Genomic DNA, 22,269 nt, shown 5'->3' on the forward strand with positions numbered 1-22,269 from the left:
ATCCTGATTAGTCTCCCAGTCCCTGCTGCTTAAAAACGTCCCAACAGCATGATGCTGCCAACACCATGCTTCACCATAGGCATTCAAGCCAAAGAGTTCAATCTTGGTTTAATCAGACCAGAAAATCTTGTTTCTCATGGTCGGAGCGTCCTTTAGGTGCCTTTTGGAAAACTGCAAGCAGGCTGTCATGTGCCTTTTACTGAGGAATGGCTTCTGTCTGACCACTCTACCATAAAGGCCTTATTGGTTGAGTGCTATTGAGAAGGGAGAACATTTCAGAAGAACAACCATCTCCACAGAGGAATTCTAGAGCCCTGTCAGAGTGACCATCGGGTTCTTGATCTCCTCCCTGAACAAGGCCTGCTCCCCCGATTGCTCAGTTTGGCCGGGCGGCCAGCTCTAGGAATAGTCTGTGTTTCCAAACTTTTTTCATTTAAGAATGATGGAGGCCACTGTGTTCTTCGGGGACTTCAGTGGTGCAGACATTTTTTAGTACTCTTCCCCAGATCTGTGCCTCGACACAATCCTGTCTCAGAGCTCTACGGACAATTCCTTCGATCTCATGACTTGGTTTTTGCTCTGACATACACTGTCAACTGTGGGACCTTCTATAGACAGGTGTGTGCCTTTCCAAATCATATCCAATCAATTTAATTTACCACAGGTGGACTCCAATCAAGTTGTAGAAACATCTCAAGGATGATCATTGGAAACAGGATGCACCTGAGCTCAATTTCAAGTCTCATAGCAAAGGGTTTGAATACTTATGTAAATAAGGTATCTGTTACAATACATCAATACATTTGCAAATATTTCTAAAAACCTGTTTTCACTTTGTCATTATGGGGTATTTTGTGTAGATTGATGAGGAAAACATTTTATTTAATATATTTTAGAATAAGGCTGTAACATTCTTTCTTTCTTTTTTAAGTCAAGGGGTCTGAATACTTCCGAATGCACTGTACGTAGCAGGTTAGGAGAACTTACATAGCAGGTTAGGAGAATTAACGTAGCAGGTTAAGAGAGTTAGGTTAATGTTATGAAAAGGGTAAGGGTTAACTAAAATGTCAAAACTTTCAACTTTTGACGTTTATTTGACAAAATCTGGATCCCTTCTAGCCATAACCCCTTCAGGACAAAGCTCTCACAAAGGCCTAAAGGGTTATTTTTAATCCCTTTTACATATTCACTGCTAATTAGGGTCCCCTGGGAAACAAAGGATCTTACCCTGTCACACAAGGCCTTATGAGTAGGCCTCATTCCACTTGCAAAGAGTGCATAACACTCCGAGGACTGGAGTAGCTCTGTGGCAGCTGTCGACTCTTCTACAATGACAAATAAAGCAGCAGCCAATTGACAATTATCAACAGATACCGTTCAGTCTGAACTAGGATCAGCCAGACACAACTAGACAAACTGCTCTACACCCCTGAGATTGCAATATTTGTAAAGTCAAATTGTGTGTTTTCTACTGAACTTAATTTAGTTATTCATCTTCAAAGACTTACTTCAATAGTTCATTTGATTGACTCATTATACGAAACCCCTTTAGATACAAATTCAAAGAATCAACATTTTTATAATACAATCATACTTTGTCAGGGTATTTAAGGGCTAAGTGTCTGCAGGACACCTACACCACCCGATGCTACAGGAAGGCCATAAAGATCATCAAGGACATCAACCACCCGAGCCACTGCCTGTTCACCCCGCTGTCATCCAGAAGGCGAGGTCAGTACAGGTGCATCAAAGCTGGGACCGAGAGACTGAAAAACAGCTTCTATCTCAAGGCCATCAGACTGTTAAACAGCCACCACTAACATTGAGTGGCTACTGCCAACACACTGTCAATGACACTGACTCTACTCCAGCCACTTTAATCATGGGAATTGATGGGAAATTATGTAAATATATCACTAGCCACTTTAAACAATGCTACCTTATATAATGTTACTTACCCTACATTGTTCATCTCATATGCATACGTTGATACTGTACTCTATATCATCGACTGCATCCTTATGTAATACATGTATCACTAGCCACTTTAACTATGCCACTTGGTTTACATACTTATCTCATATGTATATACTGTACTCGATATCATCTACTGTATCTTGCCTATGCTGCTCTGTACCATCACTCATTCATATATCCTTATGTACATATTCTTTATCCCCTTACACTGTGTATAAGACAGTAGTTTTTTTTTTTTTTTTTTTTTTTTTTTTTTTTTTTTTTTGGAATTGTTAGTTAGATTACTTGCTCGTTATTACTGCATTGTCGGAACTAGAAGCACAAGCATTTCGCTACACTCGCATTAACATCTGCTAACCATGTGTATGTGACAAATAAAATTTGATTTGATTTGATTTGATTTGATCAGATTTGGTGGAGTGATCAGATACTGCCTCCAGGCTGACGTTAGTATGATTTTAGTATGATAAATGTGCGAGATGATGTGAAATGAATCCTCAGACTATAAATATAAATATATTGATAAAGTAGATTGTAGATTGTAGATTGTAGATAAAGTAGAATCGTCTTAGTTCAGCATATCTATAATGTAAACATTGCATCAGTGTATTTATAAGTGCTGAGTGTCTGATCAGATTTAGGAGTGGGTAATCAGATAGACGCTGCCCCCCCAGGCTAACTGTTAGTCTGATAAATGGGCAGTTGTGACACAACACAGTGCACGCTCAACAGTGGTGATTATAACATTTAATCACCAGCCCGTATCGCCATGCTGACACTGTCCAACCAGGCATCTCGCGCCAAGGGTATGATTTACCCGCCTTTGCCTGGGAGAAAAACTCATTCAGGAGACGGATTGCTGATCGAGCCTCTCCGACCGGGCCTATAAATCATTCTTTAATCAAAGAGCACTGAGATTGGGCCGGCGTGGACACCTACGGGAGCACAGTTGACACCTCAACTCCTCCCTGCTCTGGAGCAGCTCTCCCCTGATTGTTTCCTTTTCTCCTATGGTTTCTTATCTGGCTGTATGTATCCTTCATCTGGGGGTAAGACAGACCAGGATGTGGATGATGTGGATCTGGTGCCCCCCACTCACTAACCTCCAGAGGGATGTCTGGGAACAATGTGTGGGTGAGGTCACTTCACAGACTGACACACTGATCCATACCCATCACAAGGACAAACACACTTGTAACACATACACACACACACACACACACACACACACACTCAACTGCGTTTATTTTCAGCAAACTTTAGCAAACTTGTAAATATTTGTAACAATATTCAACAACTGAGACATAAACTGAACAAGTTACACAGACATGTGACTAACATAAATGGAATAATGTGTTCCTGAACAAAGGGGGGGGTCAAAATCAAAAGTAAGTCAGTATCTGGTGTGGCCACCAGCTGCATGAAGTACTGCAGTGCATCTCCTCCTTGTGGACTGCACCAGATTTGCCAGTTCTTGCTGTGAGATGTTACCCCACTCTTCCACCAAGGCACCTGTAAGTTCCCGGACATTTCTGGGGGGGAATGTCCCTAGCCCTCGCCCTCCGATCCAACAGGTCCCAGACATGCTCAATGGGATTGAGATCCGGGCTCTTCGCTGGCCATGGCAGAACACTGACATTCCTGTCTTGCAGGAAATCACACACAGAATGAGCAGTATGGCCGGTGGCATTGTCATGCTGGAGGGTCATGTCAGGATGAGCCTGCAGGAAGGGTACCACATGAGGGAGGAGGATGTCTTCCCTGTAACGTACAGCATTGAGATTGCCTGCAATGACAACAAGCTCAGTCCGATGATGCTGTGACACACCGCCCCAGACCCTCCACCTCCAAATCGATACCGCTCCAGAGTACAGGCCTCTGTGTAACGCTCATTCCTTCGACGATAAATGCGAATCCGACCACCACCCCTGGTGAGACAAAACCGCGACTCGTCAGTGAAGAGCTTTTTGCCGGTCCTGTATGTTCCAGCGACGGTGGGTTTGTGCCCATAGGCGACGTTGTTGACGGTGATGTCTATTGAGGACCTGCCTTACAACAGGCCTACAAGACCTCAATCCAGCCTCTCTCAGCCTATGGTGGACAGTCTGAGCACTGATGGAGGGATTGTGCGCTCCTGGTGTAACTCGGGTAGTTGTTGTTGCCATCCTGTACCTGTCCCGCAGGTGTGATGTTCGGAGGTACCGATCCTGTGCAGGTGTTGTTACACGTGGTGTAACAACAGGACGATCAGCTGTCCGCCCTGCGAGGACGATCAGCTGTCCGCCCTGTCTCCCTGTAGCACCGTCTTAGGTGTCTCACAGTACGGACATTGCAATTTATTGCCCTGGCCACATCTGCAGTCCTCATGCTTCCTTGCAGCATGCCTAAGGCACGTTCACGCAGATGAGCAGGGACCCTGGGCATCTTTCTTTGGCGTTTTTCTGAGTCAGTAGATAGGCCTCTTTAGTGTCCTAAGTTTTCATAACTGTGACCTTAATTGCCTAAGCTGTTAGTGTCTTAACGACCGGTCCACAGGTGCATGTTCATTAATTGTTTATGGTTCATTGAACAAGCATGAGAAACAGTGTTTAAACACTTTACAATGAAGATCTGTGAAGTTATTTGCATTTTTACAAATTATCTTTGAAAGACAGGGTCCTGAAAAGGGGAACGTTTCTTTGTTTGCTGAGTTTATGTGTACACTAAACAAAAATATAAAAGGCAACATAGAACAATTGCAAAGATGTTACTGAGTTACAGTTCATATAAGAAAATCAGTCAAAGGAAGTAAATTCATTTGGCCCTACTCTATGGATTTCACATGACTGGGAATACATCTGTTGGTCACAGATGCCTTTAAAAAATAAAGATAGGGGCGTGGATCAGAAACCATTCAGTGACTGGTGTGACCACCCTTTGCGTCATGCAGTGCGACACATCTCTTTTGCATAGAGTTGATCAGGCTGTTGATTGTGGCCTGTGGAATGTCCCAATCATCTTTACTGGCTGTGTGAAGTTGCTTGATATTGGCTGTTGTACACGTCAATCCAGAGCATCCCAAACATGCTCAATCGGTGACATGTCTTGTGACTATGCAGGCCATGGAAGAACTGGGACATTTTCAGCTTCCAGGAATTGCGTACATGATGCCGTGCATTATCATACTGAAACATGAGGTGATGGTGGTGGATGAAAGGCACGTCAATGGGCCTCAGGATCTCGTCAAGCTCTCTCTTTGCATTCAAATTGCCATCGATAAAATGTAATTGTGTTTGTTGTCCGTAACTTATGCCTGCCTATACCATAACCCCACCGCCACCGTGGGGCACTCTGTTCACAATGTTGATGTCGGAAACCGCTCGCTTGCACGACACTATACATGTGGTCTGTGAGGCCTGTTGGACGTACTGCCCAATTTTTATGTGACATTGTGTTGTATGACAAAACTGCACATTTTAGAGTGGATGGATTACCTTGGCAAATAAGAAGTGCTCACTAACAGGGATGTAAACAAATTTGTGAACAAAATCTGAGAGACCAACAATTTACACTTTGCATGAACCAACAATTTACACGTTGTGTTTGTATTTTTGTTCATTGAATATATACACTACATGACCAAAAGTATGTGGACACCAGCTCGTCGAACATCTCATTCCAAAATCATGGTCATTAATATGGAGTCAGTCCCCCATTTGCTGCTACAACAGCCTCCACTCTTCTGGAAAGTCTTTCCACTAGATGTTGGAACATTGCTGCAGGGACTTGCTTCTATTCAGCCACAAGAGCATTAGTGAGGTCAGGCACTGATGTTTGGCGATGACGCCTGGCTTGCATTCGCCGTTCCAATTCATCCCGAAGGTGTTTGATGGGGTTGAGGTCAGTGTAGCTCTGTGCAGGCTAGTCAAGTGCTTCCACACCAATCTCGAGAAACCATTTCTGTATGGACCTCGCTTTGTGCACGGGAGTGTTGTCATGCTGAAACAGGAAAGGGCCTGCCTCGCTCCTATCACTCTGAGGCAGGGACATGAAAAGGCGACAGGAAGAACACCTGTATGTATGAGGCGGAGATACACGTGCGGCCGCACGAGCATGCAGTTTAAACTTTACAGTTGACACTATGCATTGGGACAGGTTACCTTGCGCATGGTAATCTTAGGCTCGGGCCATGGAAACCCATTTCATGAAAATCCCGATGAGCAGTTATTGTGCTGACATTGCTTCCAGAGGCAGTTTGGATCTCGGTAGTGAGTGGACAGATGATTTCTACGTGCTACGCGCTTCAGTACTCGGTGGTCCCGTTCTGTGAGCTTGTGTGGCCTACCACTTTACGGCTGAGCCGTTGTCACTCCTAGATGTTTCCACTTCACAATAACAGCACTTATAGATGTTTCCACTTCACAATAACAGCACTTACAGTTGACCAGGGCAGCTGTAGCAGGGCAGAAATTTTATGAAATGACATTTTGGAAAGGTGGCATACTATGACAGTGCCACGTTGAAAGTCACTGAGCTCTTCAGTATGGGCCATTCTACTGCCAATGTTTGTCTATTGATATTGCATGGCTGAAATATCCACACCTGAATTTGAAGGGGTGTCCACATACTTTTAAGCCTTGAGACAATTGAGACATGGATTGAGAATGTGTGCCATTTAAGGGGTTTAAGGGGTATGGTAGTAGGTGCCAGGCACGCCGGTTTGAGTGTGTCAAGAACTGCAATTCTGCTGGAATTTTCACTCTCAACAGTTTGCTGTGTGTATCAACAATGGTCCACCACCCAAAGCACATCCAGCCAACTTGAAACAACTGTGGGAAGCATTGGACTCAGCATTTTTTTATTTAATTACGCAAGTCAGTTAAGAACAAATTCTTATTTACAATGACAGCATACCCCAGCCAAACCCTAACCTGGAAAACGCTGGGCCAATTGTGCGCCGCCGTATGGGACTGCCAATCACGGCCGGTTGTGATACAGCCTGGAATCGAACCAGGGTCTGTAGTGACGCCTTTGGCACTGAGATGCAGTGCCTTAGACCGTCCCTGTGGAACGCTTTCGACACCTTGCAGTCCACAACCCAACAAATTGAGGATGTTCTGAGGGCAAAAGGGGGTCGAACTCAACATTAGGAAGCTGTTCCTAATGTTTTATACTCTCAGTATTTATATACAGTATATAATATATGAATGACATGTAGGCTCGTAATTGTTTTCATAACATTTATATAATGATAGGTATGCTATAGTCAAATATGAACCCTTCTAGACACTGATATACATGGCTGGTATAAGCATTGGTTCAGCAAGTCTGATGACCAAATACAAGACATATTCTAATACATTACAGTGGACAAGCAGCAATAAATCAATGAAAGCCTATGGCACAATTCAAATATTATGACAAACGAAGGTGTCGCGAAGAAAATGAAGGATGCACTTGCGTCAGTTTAAGATTTGGGTAGGCTAGAGGAATCTACAGATTTTTTCTCCAAAAAAAGAAACGATGATAACTGACGTCAGGCGCACCTTCAATAATGTATATTTTTCTCTTGTATTGGCAGTCTTGTGAAGTAGACGGAACGGAGAGAACTGCGCCGCACGCTCCCAGTTTTTCGGGCTAGTGCGCTAATAAGAAATACAAGGATTTTACAATAGGATGTGTTCAAGATTTCATAAAGGAAAGGAGGAGTTTTTTAACTAAGTGAAGAAGTAAAACATACTACAGTAGGCTACTATTTCCTGATGCAAGCACACACCTGAGTGATTTTGGTGGTTCGATCCAGGATGAAGTGAAGTAATGTGCCGCAATATTGAAATAATTCGGATATCTGAAACAAGCTTGAATGGAATACCCTGATTGCTATTTGTAATGTGCGCTTTTAGCCACGACTTAAACTGTTCCCAGGGCAGTTTTGGGGGAATGGAGATATTAGTCAGAGCTGCGTAATGGGTTTATATGCCCGTGGATATAGGCTACGTTTTGTCTTCACTCTTTTAACGACAACGCAGAAAACAAGTAAATAATCAATAAATAAAAACCATGCACCATCTAAATCCGTGGAGATATGGCATGCATTCTCCTCTATAGCCGAGTTGCGCCGTCTTCATATAGGCATACCAGGACATGCGTCTGCATATTTTCCCTATCTCTATCACTATCATATATATGCTACTGTCTCTTATTTTCTTCTGATGCTATCATGCAAAAACCAAGTGATCCAACGCAGAACTGCCTGCACCTCAGGAGTGATGGAGGCAAAAAACTTCAGCAAAAATCTCCTTACTGCACTTTGCCATTGGACGCGAGAGCGACAAGGGAAATATCTCTCCATGAAGCGAACCAAAGCAACGCCTCGGTTAATCACAACACAGTTCGGAATTTCACATCAGACCGTCCTACCACTAACAACATGGGCAGTGGGAAGTTCGGGAATAAGAAGTTGCCAAATGCCATCATTGTCGGTGTTAAAAAGGGCGGCACAAGAGCTGTCTTGGAGTTTATCAGAATCCATCCGGACGTACGGGCGGTCGGCACAGAAACGCATTTTTTCGACAGGAACTATGACCGTGGACTAGACTGGTACAGGTAAGACAATATCTGATTTTACACCTGTACAGGTGTCGACCTAGGGGGCTCATTAACGGAAGTCAACCGTCATGCCAACGGCTGTGTTGCGTAGCTCTTGCTGTTTAGTCCTGATTTTTGTAAAAAGGTACATTTCGTAAAAAGGAGCCTTGTGGAAGGCTCAATACCAACACGTGTTCATCTCGCTGTCATTTATTGTCATTCCCCTGAAACCCATTAACCTAATTATTTTCCCTCGCATGTCTCCCTCTATCTTATCGTTCACATCCCTTTTCTCGCTTAGTTTCTTGCCATAGTAATTCATTGTAGCCTACTAGTTTGTCTGTTGAACGAGACAATGCAATCGTCAGTGGAGAGGAGCGTTGAATCATTGAATTGCATGACTAGTGTGTAGCCTGGAGAATATAGCTTCCTCTGACCTGTCCATCTGTTCAAAGGCAATGTCAGAGAAACAAGTTCAAACAACAGTTCCATGTCATGTTGACAGTCCTGTTGACAGTGGTCAGTGGAGGATGACAGTAATTGGAAGATATTTTGTGCCACATCAACTCAGGTGTTTTTGTCATCCATCAAAAAACGACCTTGAGCATCAGTGGCTATTACTTTCCAAATAAAGATGCTTTCTTCTTCAGAATGTGTCTTCAGAAGATTGATCCATGATGTGTCTATTTGTCAACAGTAGGCTAGAAGCTGCTGATTCATTGCAACTGTATTTTTAGCCATTGTCTGCAACTGTTTTCTTCTTATCAATGAATAGGATACCATTTCATTAAATTCAATCAGACAGAGCTATGCATGCGTTTTGGGGGAGTTTTAGAACTTGAAGTGACCAAAAATAAATCGGTGTACCTGACAGAAAACAACCAAAAGTTTCAGTGGCCTACTTGTTTGACCCAGTTATGACCCAGAGAGTCATTTTCCTCTGTCCAATCTACATTACATCTCACAGGTGATTTATTACTGCTGAACCTGGGACTGAGATAGTTACAGTATATGAGAAAGACAGCGAGAGAGAGATCTATCCCACACAAGTCTCTTGTGGCAACTACCTTCTGTGACATTGGTAAAGAGTCCTTATTGTTTTTGTTTCACTAGAAACAGGCCCATAGACAGACTGGACCTCCCTTGATGTCTATGGCCATAATGTACTGATACTCTTTGCATACTAAATGAGTATACAATTACTAAATATACTGTAGGTATAGAATCAACAATACATTTCACTGCACCTATCCAATGGATGTGACAATAATATATATATATATAAAAACTCAGCAAAAAAAGAAGTGTCCCTTTTTCAGAACCATGTGTTGAGCACACAATCCCTCCATCAGACTGTCCACAATAGGCTGAGAGAGGCTGGACTGAGGGCTTGTATGTTACGGTTTTCTTCTGGTGAAAGAGAGGAGGACCAAAATGCAGCGTGGTTATCTTTATACATCTTTAATGAAAGATGAAAAATTAACAATATACAAAAACAAGAAACGTGAAAAACCGAAACAGCCCTATCTGGTGCAACAAACACAGAGACAGGAACAATCACCCACGAAATACCCAAAGAATATGGCTGCCTAAATATGGTTCCCAATCAGAGACAACGATAAACACCTGCCTCTGATTGAGATCCACTCTAGGCAACCATAGACTTACCTAGAATACTATACTACACACGACCCCATCAATCTACAAAACCCCTAGACAAGACAAACACATAATCACCCATGTCACACCCTGGCCTAACCACAATAATAAAGAAAACACAAAATACTAAGGCCAGGGAGTGACAGTATCCCCCCCCCTCCCCAAAGGTGCGGACTCCCGGCCGCACACCTAAACCCATAGGGGGGGGGTCTGGGTGGGCGTCTGTCCACGGTGGCGGCTCTGGCGCTGGACGTGGACCCCACTCCATCATAGTCTTTGTCCACCTCCTTAGCATCCTTAGATTGGCGACCCTCGCCGTCGACCTTGGCCTACTAATCTTAACAAAGGGCCCCGCAGGACCGAAGGGCAACTCCGGACTGGGGGGTAGCTCGGGACTGAGGGGTAGCTCAAGACTGAGGGGTAGCTCAGGACTGAGAGGAAGCTCAGGACTGAGAGGAAGCTCAGGCAGGTTGACGGCTCTGGCAGATCCTGGCTGAATGGCGGTTCTGGCATATCCTGGCTGACTGGCGGATCCTGGCCGACTGGCGGATCCTGGCTGACTGGCGGATCCTGGCTGGCTGGCGGCTCTGGAAGATCCTGGCTGACTGGCGGCCCTGGAAGATCCTGGGTGACTGGCGGCCCTGGAAGATCCTGGCTGACTGGCGGCTCTGGAAGATCCTGGCTGACTGGCGGCTCTGGAAGATCCTGGCAGACTCTGGCGGCTCATGACAGGCGGGAGACTCTGGCGGCTCATGACAGGCGGGAGACTCTGGCGGCTCATGACAGGCGGGAGACTCTGGCGGCTCATGACAGGCGGGAGACTCTGGCGGCTCATGACAGGTGGGAGACTCTAGCGGTTCATGACAGGCGGGAGACTCTGGCGGCTCATGACAGGCGGGAGACTCTGGCGGCTCATGACAGGCGGGAGACTCTGGCGGCTCATGACAGGCGGGAGACTCCGGCGGCTCATGACAGGCGGGAGACTCCGGCGGCTCATGACAGGCGGGAGACTCCGGCGGCTCATGACAGGCGGGAGACTCTGGCAGCGCTGGAGAGGAGAAAAGCTCTGGCAGCGCTGGACAGGCGGGAGACTCCGGCAGCTCTGGCGAGGAGGAAGGCTCCGGCAGCACTGGACAGGCGGGAGACTCCGGCAGCGCTGGACAGGCGTGAGACTCCGGCAGCGCTGGAAAGGCGGGAGACTCCGGCAGCGCTGGACAGGCGGGAGACTCCGGCAGCGCTGGACAGGCGGGAGACTCCGGCAGCGCTGGACAGGCGGGAGACTCCGGCAGCGCTGGACAGGCGGGAGACTCCGGCAGCGCTGGACAGGCGGGGCGCACTATAGGCCTGGTGCGTGGTGCTGGCACTGGGCCGAGGACACGCACAGTAAGCCTGGTGCGGGGAGCTGCCACCGGAGGGCTGGTGCGTGGAAGTGGTACTGGATAGACCGGATCGTGCAGGCGCACTGTAGCTCTTGAGCACCGAGCCTGCCCAACCTTACCTGGTTGAATGCTCCCGGTCGCCCTGCCAGTGCGGCGAGGTGAAATAGCCCGCACTGGGCTATGCAGCGAACCGGTGACACCGTGCGCAAGGCTGGTGCCATGTAAGCCGGCCCGAGGAGACGCACTGGAGACCAGATGCGTAGAGCCGGCTTCATGGCACTTGGCTCGATGCCCACTCTAGCCCGGCCGATACGAGGAGCTGGTATGTACCGCACCGGGCTATGCACCCGCACTGGGGACACCGTGCGCTCCACAGCATAACACGGTGCCTGCCCGGTCTCTCTAGCCCCCCGGTAAGCACAGGAAGTTGGCTGAGGTCTCCTACCTTGCTTCGCCATACTTCCTGTGTGCCCCCCCAATACATTTTTGGGGCTGACTCTCGGGCTTCCATCTGCGTCGCCGTGCTGCCTCCTCATACCAGCGCCTCTCCGCCTTCGCCGCCTCCAGCTCTTCTTTGGGGCGGCGATATTCTCCTGGCTGTGCCCAGGGTCCTTTTCCGTCCAAGATTTCCTCCCAAGTCCAGAATTCTTGATTTCGCTGCTCCTGCTGCCGCTGCCTGTCACCACGCCGCTTGGTCCAGTTGTGGTGGGTGATTCTGTTACGGTTTTCTTCTGGTGAAAGAGAGGAGGACCAAAATGCATTGTGGTTATCTTTATACATCTTTAATGAAAGATGAAAAATGAACAATATACAAAAACAAGAAACGTGAAAAACCGAAACAGCCCTATCTGGTGCAACAAACACAGAGACATGAACAATCACCCACAAAATACCCAAAGAATATGGCTGCCTAAATATGGTTCCCAATCAGAGACAACGATAAACACCTGCCTCTGATTGAGAACCACTCTAGGCAACCATAGACTTACCTAGAATACTATACTACACACAACCCCATCAATCTACAAAACCCCTAGACAAGACAAACACATAATCACCCATGTCACACCCTGGCCTAACCACAATAATAAAGAAAACACAAAATACTGAGGCCAGGGCGTGACATTGTAGGCCTGTTGTAAGGCAGGTCCTCACCAGACATCACCGGCAACAACATTGCCTGTGGGCACAAACTCACCGTTGCTGAACCAAACAGGACTGGCAAAAAGTGCTCTTCACTGACAAGCCACGGTTTTATCTCACCAGGGGTGGTGGTCGGATTCGTGTTTATCGTTGAAGGAATGAGCGTTACACCGAAGCCTGTACTCTGGAGTGAGATCGATTTGGAGGTGGAGGGTCCGTCATGGTCTGGGGCGGTGTGTCACAGCATTATCGGACTGAGCTTGTTGTCATTGCAGGCAATCTCAACGCTGTGTGTTACAGGGAAAACATCCTCCTCCCTCATGTGGTATCCTTCCTGCAGGCTCATCCTGACATGACCCTCCAGCATGACAATTCCACCAGCCATACTGCTCGTTCTGTGCGTGATTTCCTGCAAGACAGGAATTTCAGTGCTCTGCCATGGCCAGCGAAGAGCCCGGATGTTTCTTTTTGCTGAGTTTACACACACACACACACACACACACACACACACACACACACACACACACACACACACACACACACACACACACTCTCTTCTCTCTCTCTCTCTCTCTCACACACACACACACACACACACACACACACTACCGTTCAAAGGTTTGGGGTCACTTAGAAATGTCTTTGTTTTTTAATTAAAAGCACATTTTTTGTCCATTAAAATCATAAATACAGTGTAGACATTGTTAATATTGTAAATGGCTATTGGTGCTGGAAATGGATGATTTTTAATGGAATATCTACATAGGCATACAGAGGCCCATTATCAGCAAACATTACTCCTGTGTTCCAATGTCACGTTGTGCTAGCTAATCCAAGTTTATAATTTTAAAAGGCTAATTGATCATTAGAAAATCCTTTTGAAATTATGTTAGCACAGCTGAAAACTGTTGTTCTGCTTAAAGAAGCAATGAAACTGGCCTTCTTTAGACTTGTTGAGTATCTGGAGCATCAGCATTTCTGGGTTCGAATACAGGCTCAAAATGGCCAGAAACAAAGAACTTTCTTCTGAAACTCATCAGTATATTCTTGTTCTGAGAAATGAAGGCTATTCCATGCAATGAATTGCCAAGAAACCGAAGGCCTCGCGAAACGCTGTGTACTACTCCCTTCACAGAACAGCGCAAACTGGCGCTAACCAGAATAGAAATAGGAGTGGGAGGCCCCGGTGCACAACTGAGGAAGATGACTAATATATTAGAGTGTCTAGTTTGAGAAACAGACACCTTACAAGTGCTCAACTGGCAGCTTCATTAAATAGTAACTGCAAAACATCAGTCTCAACGTCAACAGTGAAGAGGCGACTCCTGGATGTTGGCCTTCTAGGCAAATTGATGAAAAACAAAAACAGAAATACCTTATTTACATAAGTATTAAGACCATTTGTTATGAGACTCGAAATTGAGCTCAGGTGCATCCTTTTCTAATTGATCATCCTTGAGATGTTTCTACAACTTGCTTGGAGTCCAACTGTAGTAAATTCAATTGATTGAACATGATTTGGAAAGGCACACACCTGTCTATATAAGCACCAACAGTTGACAGTAACATGTCAGAGCAAAAACCAAGCCTTGAGGTCTAAGGAATTATCCGTAGAGCCTTGAGACATGATTGTGTCGAGGCACAGATCTGGGGAATGGTACCAAAACATTTCTGCAGCATTGATGGTCCCCAAGAACACAGTGGCCTCCATAATTCTTAAATGGAAGAAGTTTGGAACCACCAAGACTCTTCCTAGAGCTGGCCTCCCAGGAAACTGAGCAACCTGGGGAGAAGGGCCTTGGTTAGTGAAATGACCAAGAACCTGATGGTCACTGACAGAGCTCCAGAATTACTCTGTGGAGATGTGAGAACCTTCCAGAAGGACAACCATTTCTGCAGCACTCCACCAATCAGGCCAGACAGAAGCCACTCCACAGTAAAAGACACATGACAGCTTGCTTGGAGTTTGCCAAAAGGCACCTAAAGAACTCTCAGACCATGAGAAACAATATTCTCTGGTCTGATAAAACCAGGGTTGAACTCTTTGACCTGAATGCCAAGTGTCACGTCTGGAATAAACCTGGCACCATCCCTACGGTGAAGCATGGTGGTAGCAGCATCATGCTGTGGGGATGTTTTTCAGCAGCGAAGACTAGTCAGGATTGAGGGGGAAGATGAACGGAGCAAAGTACAGAGAGATCCTTGATGAAAACATGCTCCGGAGCACTCAGGACCTCAGACTGGGGCGAAGGTTCAACTTCCAACAGGATAACGACCCTAAGCACACAGCCAAGACAACGCAGGAGTGGCTTCGGGACAAGTCTATGAATGTCGTAGAGTTGCCTAGCTATAGCCCGAATGTGAACCCAATCGAACATCTCTGGAGAGACCTGAAAGTAGCTGTGCAGTGACACTCCCCATTCAACCAGACAGAGCTTGAGAGGATCTGCAGAGATGAATGTGAGAAACTACCCAAATACAGGTGTGCCAAGCTTGTAGCGTCATACCGAAGATGACTCATGGCTGTAATTGCTCCCAAATGTGCTTCAACAAAGCGCTGAGTAAAGGTTCTGAATACTTATGTAAATTTGATATTTCAGTTTGTTTATTATTTTTTATAAATTAGTAACAATTTCCCAAAAATTGATTTTGCTTTGTCATTACGGGGTATTGTGTGTAGATTGATGAGAAAAAAAACTATTTACCATTTTATTATAAGGCTGTAACGTAATAATATGTGGAAAAAGTCAAGGGGTCTGACTACTTTCCGAATGCACTGTGTATATTTACATATATTTAATGACATTGCTGACCCATTCTTCTTAATCATGAATGAATTGTCTGTCTCTTCCTCCTTATTCAGATGCCTGATGCCACGGACTATGGAGAGCCAGATCACCATGGAGAAGACTCCCAGCTACTTTGTAACAAGGGAGACACCTCGCCGGATCTCCGCCATGTCTCGGGACACCAAGCTGATCGTGGTGGTGCGCGACCCTGTCACCCGGGTCATCTCTGACTACACGCAGACCCTGTCCAAGACACCTGACATTCCCAGCTTCCAGGATCTGGCCTTCCAGAACCAGAGTTTAGGATTGGTTGACACGTCTTGGAATGCCATCCGCATCGGTATGTACGCTCTGCACCTGGAAAACTGGCTCCGCTACTTCCCCCTGTCCCAGATCCACTTCGTCAACGGGGAGCGGCTCATCACGGACCCGGCTGGAGAACTGGCGCGGGTGCAGGACTTCCTGGGTCTGAAACGCATCGTCACAGACAAACATTTCTACTTCAACAGGACCAAAGGATTCCCCTGCCTGAAGAAACCAGAGAGCAGCAGCTCACCCCGCTGCCTGGGCAAGTCTAAAGGTAGAACCCACATTCAGATAGATCACGACACTATCGAGCAGCTACGGGACTTCTACAGGCCATACAATGTCAAGTTCTACGAAATGGTGGGTCAAGATTTTAGATGGGAATAGAGATTTGTGGGGAGGTCCGCAGTTTACAAGTGGCACAAGGAGAGACAAGATGTCATCCATGAATGTACGCACAGTTTAAATGTTTTTTTTTTGTGTGGTTCTATGGACCTCCTGTTTGGCTGTTGGTAATAGTGTGGCTCTAGCTAAAGTCGTGGGTCCAAGTCTCGAAGGGATCACATACACATATTTAAAAAATATGTACAGTGCATTCGGAAAGTATTCAGACCCCTTCCAACAGGACAACGACCTTAAGTACTGAGTAAAGGATCTGAATACTTATGTAAATGTGATATTTCAATTTAAATGTTTTTATAAATTGGCAAAATTGGCAAAAATTCGGTTTTTGCTTTGTCATTATGGGATACAGTTTGTAGATTGATGAGGGGGAAAAGACATTTAATCTATTTTAGAATAAGGCTGTAACGTAACAAAATGTGGATAAAGTGAAGGGGGTCTAAATACTTTGAATGTACTGTACTTACTGTCCTGTTAGTCGCTTTAGATAAGTGTCCGCTAAAGTTTTGAAAATCTCTTGGCCTTTTCCTGCTGACCAGCTTTCCTCTGTTGCCGACTAAATATATAAAATAAGCCAATGTCATGGGATAGATGTAACTCCCCTCACTAATCTCAGCTGAGATTAGGGGCAAGACCATGGAAAATGTGAGCATCATCTTCAGAGAGGGATATTATTGTAAAAGATAAATGACACTCTGGGCTTGAACTAAAACTGAAGTGGAAGCTGGGAAGCCTCTGTCGATTCATGTACTGTATACACTGAAAAACATTCTTGCTGTTTTGACAGTATTATACAATAAAACTAACAGTAAAGTACCATATTAATTATTTACAGTAAATTGCCATGAATGGCAGTGCACGCTGGGTGATTTTAGGCGTAAACAGTAAATGATACTGTAAATTACAAAGAAACTTTGCTTTAACAGTACGTTACTGTAAGCACACAGCATTGAGGGTCTGGAGTGAACCTATAAAACAAGATGTGTACTGTATTTATATGATTTACTAAAATAAGTACACCGACTATTATTTCGAAGCGTGCCTTGTAAGAAGCTGCATTTGGCCACCCATTAGTGAGATAGTAGTGCCCCAACAATTAAATGTGTATAGGGGACCTATTGGAATGGCAACTAGTCTCAAACCTTTAATGGTTGAGTATTTACCATGTCCTTTGGTCTGTTTTGCCCTGTAGTCACTGACAGTTTGGAAGCCTTTGTTAAGGGCTCTAAAAGTGCAGGTGATATAAAATACAAAAATTGTGAATTTTATATCACTTACACTTCTAGAGGCCTTAACAAACATTTCAGAACTGCCATTCATTGATATGCTGTAATATGCAAACACATTACCCAGCAGCCAACCTGCTTGCACCAAGCCCATGCAATTATGGTAAAATACAAACCCCATCTCCCCTCAATTAATTTAAAGAATTCAACTATTCATTAATTGATTCATTGTGATTACCGTAAAACATATTACAGTAATGCACTGTACTCTTGTTTTACAGTAACTTACAGGCAGCCAGTTGTCTGTAAGTTACCATAAAACAATGGTAAAAGATTACAGTAACAGTATTGGATACCGTGACATACAGCAAAGTTACATACTGTAAGTAAGTAACCTGTAAGTTACCGTAAAAACAACAGGAAAGATTTTACAGTGTACAGCAAAGCTCACAATGTGACTGCAATAGCACAAAAACATAATATTTCCCAATAATTTGTTTCTGATTTTAGCTGTGGACTAAATGAGCAATTAACCAGTATCATTTCATGGATAAGAATGATGTAACATGTAACACTTTACTTCTGCTTTTAATGATGCAAGGTTCCTTTTCATGTTTCAATAAAAAAATAACTTAAGAAATATAATATATATAATCCCCCAATCCCCGCAAGATCAAATCAGATCAATACTTTATGAGCCCTTCTCTGTCAGTGAAGGTCACCTCTAATACAGTAGCCTCACTTCTGTTTGAATTTAGACATTTCGCCCTTTTCCCAAGGTAACCCATACACACTTTTATCCTCTTGCCTTTTACAATCTTACTCACATCAATCTCTGCTAAATCAAAAGGTTGGTGTCACAATTGAAAACTGAAGTGTGTGGCCGTACCATCACAGCTACACGGTCTATTTGGACAAATCATTTCAGCTCATCAGACTATAGAAATTCGATTTTTGATTGACCTTTTTTCGCGAATCCCGTGAATAAATAGCTTTCTTATTATTTACGACTCTTTGCCATCATAGAATTTGCACAAATTGTTGAGTTGTGTTTAGTAGTGATGGAATATCCTTTGTGGGGTGCGGAATTCCAATAGCTTTTCAAAGACAAAGGAGGGAGCGCCTAGTTGTGGCAGGTTGTCAAATTGATTTGGGGACCACTTGGATCCCACTTGTCACATGATTGTATTGAAGAAGTTTGGTTTTGGATGCATGCTGGGAATGTTGAAACTAGGCTGCCTAGGCGTGTGCCTCAGGCTTACAAAACGAGTGTCAAAATTCTGCAGTGAAGAAATTAGTTGCCTGTATTTTTAATAGGAAACATTAACAGCACTTATCTAAATGGGGCAATACGTGTTTTACAATTATGATAGCTTATTCTAAATACAGCATGTACAGTACATATACTTTTGCTGTATCTGTTGGTCATGAGTCGTGACTCATGAAACAGCATTAAGTGTGTTACGGATTGATGTTATGTTCAGATATTATACAAGATCTGTATGCAATGAAAGCCTTACCTACCGACGCTTTGTGTGTTTAAAAGTGAAACGTTGACCCTACAAATGGAATCGAGAGGAAGCCTGAGCTCTAACCCAATGAAGCGGTTCTCATGTCTTTGTGTGGCAGAGCCACAGTCGCTCATCATTACTCAAAGAACTGTCGGAGTGGAATTTAGAGCACATGTTCATTGTCCAGAGGAAAGTAGGATACCGCCACCCTCGTGCCATCGAGTTACCCTGTTATTTAACAGTTACCGGGCTTCAAACCAAGGATCCTATTGATTTACATGAATTCATTAACCATGACTCTCTCTCTCTCTTCCAGACATACTAGTGTGCCATGGGGAATTTCAAGAGTTGTAAATAACCATTTAGTAAAAACAGAGAAGGACCATCATAAATGTGTTAATGCTAGACTAGAGAGCACAGAGGAGAATGGTTGAAGAAAGACGACTTGTTCTTTTACATATCCCCTGTTCTCTCTCTCTCTTTCTCGCTCTCCCAAACCCGAACAAGCTGTACTGTCTTGACAGAAGTGATTAAATGTTGCCAAAGCCACATTCTGTCTTTCTCGCTCTCTTTCCAACTGTCTCCCTTTCTCGCTCCCTCTCCAATTGTTCTCTCCGTCTGGCTTGCTCTGCTGGCATTCATTAAACTGAAAGGACCTCCTGGTTTGAGGGACTTCCTCTACCTCTGCTGGCCCTGCTTGTCATCATGTTCTCCAGCAGCTCATTTCTGTGGCCTATTGAGAGCACACAGGTTAGCTTTTTCCAACAGGCAGTGTGAAAGGCAGCTCTATGTACAGTACACATGGGTCCTAATTAGGCCTGGGGACTGGAGAGGAGCGATCCGCAGGACACACGTCAGCTACACTCTGATTAGACTCTCACAGTAAAAAAAGCCCCTCTGGAGACTGCCTGGAGGTCAAGGATCTCAATCTCTCTCTCTCGCTCTCTCTCTCTCTCTGGCTTTATGGGAGAGTATGTGTGGATATGGATCCTCTTAGATAAGAAACCGTGCAAATTATGCAAACTCATGACTGTAGGAACTGTGGGTGTAGGATGTTGGAATGTACTGTTCTTGTTTTTTATATGAAGGCAACGGTATGTGCAAGGCTCCCGACGTATAAAACACATTGCAATACTGGCTGGACGAATGAAAAGTGTTATGAGGTATGAAACTACAATTCACTGTAACCGTTTTAAACTAACTTTTTCTAAGGTCCTGATATCCTGATGATATCCGCACTATGAAATATGACTTTGAGCTCCATCTCTAGTGGATTTATTTGATTTTGAACCTTTTAAAAACGTTAATTTACTAAGCTATTTGAAGGCTTAACCATAATTATCTGGGCTTATTTGCAATAATGAAACCCAGAGCGATAACGTTAACCTCGAAAGGACGTTTCAGTGCAGTTCGCTTTGTGCATTCATATCTTGAATGCCCCCCCCCAATGGTATTTCATTCTTATCTCACGGTCTCTGGTAATTCTAACCAGTTATTACTGCAGAAACAGCCCTGTGTACAAACTCGGATAAGACTTCAAGGACAACCCTGAGAAGCATTGTTGTCTTTTCCCTGGGCAAAACAAAACGTTTTGAGTTTAAGTGAGTCTAGGAGACATGTACTGTGCTTTTGTTACATACAAGGACTTTAGACCAATTTACAAGTTATCTCGATTCAGGATGTTCAGACAAGATTGAATAAGGTACTTTGGTATCAAGATGAGACATATACCAGCTGACATTGCGACTCTATGGAACCCTGTCTACCTCCATCCAAACACTTACTTTAGTTTAACTGCCACAGAGGACAGGAAATCCCTGTGGTCAAAGCCGCTAGTGGCTTTGGAGCCAAATTAAAATGAAGTGCTGACAACTGTAGCACACTCCCCAGCAGCTAATGATACAAGAGACATGTCCTGTACTTCTGCCTTCCAACATCAGCCAAACCTGAAAAACTCCCAGAGAGATCTGTTCACTGACTGTGTGAGCACAATGCAGTCAGATAAGTGGATAAAAAAAAAAGGTGAGGCAGCCGAGGATCAGCATTCGTACAAACTGATCCGGAAACAGCCCAAGAAGGTACTGTATACAGTGAATGAGAACAGCAGCTTTCAGATAGGATCACCTCAATGCATGTCACTCGATATATAAAGAAACTTACTGAAATCCTTATAGGCCCCTAGCCTCCAATATAATCCTTTATTGTCCATGTGTGAATTCCTGAGATGGAATGTTGAAAATAGAATAGAAGCTTAAAATGCGTATGCTGTGTTGCACTTCTATTTCTGATGGTCATCTGAAGGACGATGAAACGCACACCCATTCACTTTCACCTCGTCCATTCCAATCATCACATCTACTCCACAAATCAACCAGCGGTCAACATCCCCCTATTTCAACTCCAACAGAGGGAAAAACGAAGATGAAGCGAGATAGAATGCAAGTCCCCCATTGTCACACAGCTCTCCGAAATTCGGAAGAAACCCCCCTCCAATTTAGAAGCAGTTGTTCAATCCCATTGCCTTGTTGTTGAATCAATTTGTCAGATTGCTGAGAGTCTGTTCTATCCGCGTTTCTGTGGAGTAGATAAAGTGAGTTGAAGGACTGATTAAAACTGTGAATCTGCCAGACCTCGACGGTCCTCACACCAGGAGATGAGTTCTAATTACACAGGATACACAGGATGGTTGATGGCTCACTGAGGAGAATAACAAAACGAGGCCCCATCCCCAGACCTCGACGGTCCTCACACCAGGAGATGAGTTCTAATTACACAGGATACACAGGATGGTTGTTGGCTCACTGAGGAGAATAACAAAACGAGGCCCCATCCCCAGACCTCCTCCCCATGAACTTAGCTGTTATGTCTGACGCAAACCCGAAACGTCAGCCGGATGCATAAACAGAACCCAGGCTGGATACGTGCACCTGTAGTGGTTAGCTAATAATAGATAGCAACACAGTATACTATACATGAGTCCTGCGTTTATCTTCAGAGCACAACGAGTGTTGTTGTAAATTACATGCCATTTGACATCATTTGATTCAAGTAAATAATTATATCAAATGTGTTATCCTTAGCTATAACTTTAGTTTAATGATGTAAGCAACGGGAATGCGACACAAATGTCTTTTGTGATATTTTTGTAGTACAAGGCATACGACACGTCAACTTACGTGGGTGCCAACAACAGAACCGAATGATCTACTGCAGGTTTCACCAAATGCAAGGAATCCTATCCTAGCTACAATCAATTAGGAAACACAATTTAAGCCACGCCGGAGGGTTAAAACAAGCATTCCCATGGTGA

At 44.6% G+C, this 22,269-nt stretch overlaps 1 protein-coding gene across 2 annotated transcripts in view; it reads left to right on the forward strand.

Annotated features, from left to right (window-relative positions):
- LOC112223736 (heparan sulfate glucosamine 3-O-sulfotransferase 2-like) overlaps positions 1 to 19,474 on the forward strand; it is a 41,889-nt gene extending 22,415 nt beyond the window's left edge. Inside the window, exons 1-2 of one of the 2 annotated variants that reach the window (XM_024386902.2) lie at positions 7,565 to 8,562; positions 15,589 to 19,474. In XM_024386902.2, the coding sequence (XP_024242670.1) occupies positions 8,042 to 8,562; positions 15,589 to 16,207 (1,140 nt within the window). In that variant the 5' untranslated portion in view covers positions 7,565 to 8,041 and the 3' untranslated portion in view covers positions 16,208 to 19,474. Of the gene's footprint in view, positions 1 to 7,564; positions 8,563 to 15,588 lie in introns of those variants that run through there. The other variant, XM_024386903.1, reaches the window with a different exon arrangement.
- Positions 19,475 to 22,269: the final 2,795 nt, after the last annotated feature.

Source organism: Oncorhynchus tshawytscha, linkage group LG24 (assembly GCF_018296145.1).
Source record: "Oncorhynchus tshawytscha isolate Ot180627B linkage group LG24, Otsh_v2.0, whole genome shotgun sequence".
Taxonomy (NCBI): domain Eukaryota; kingdom Metazoa; phylum Chordata; class Actinopteri; order Salmoniformes; family Salmonidae; genus Oncorhynchus; species Oncorhynchus tshawytscha.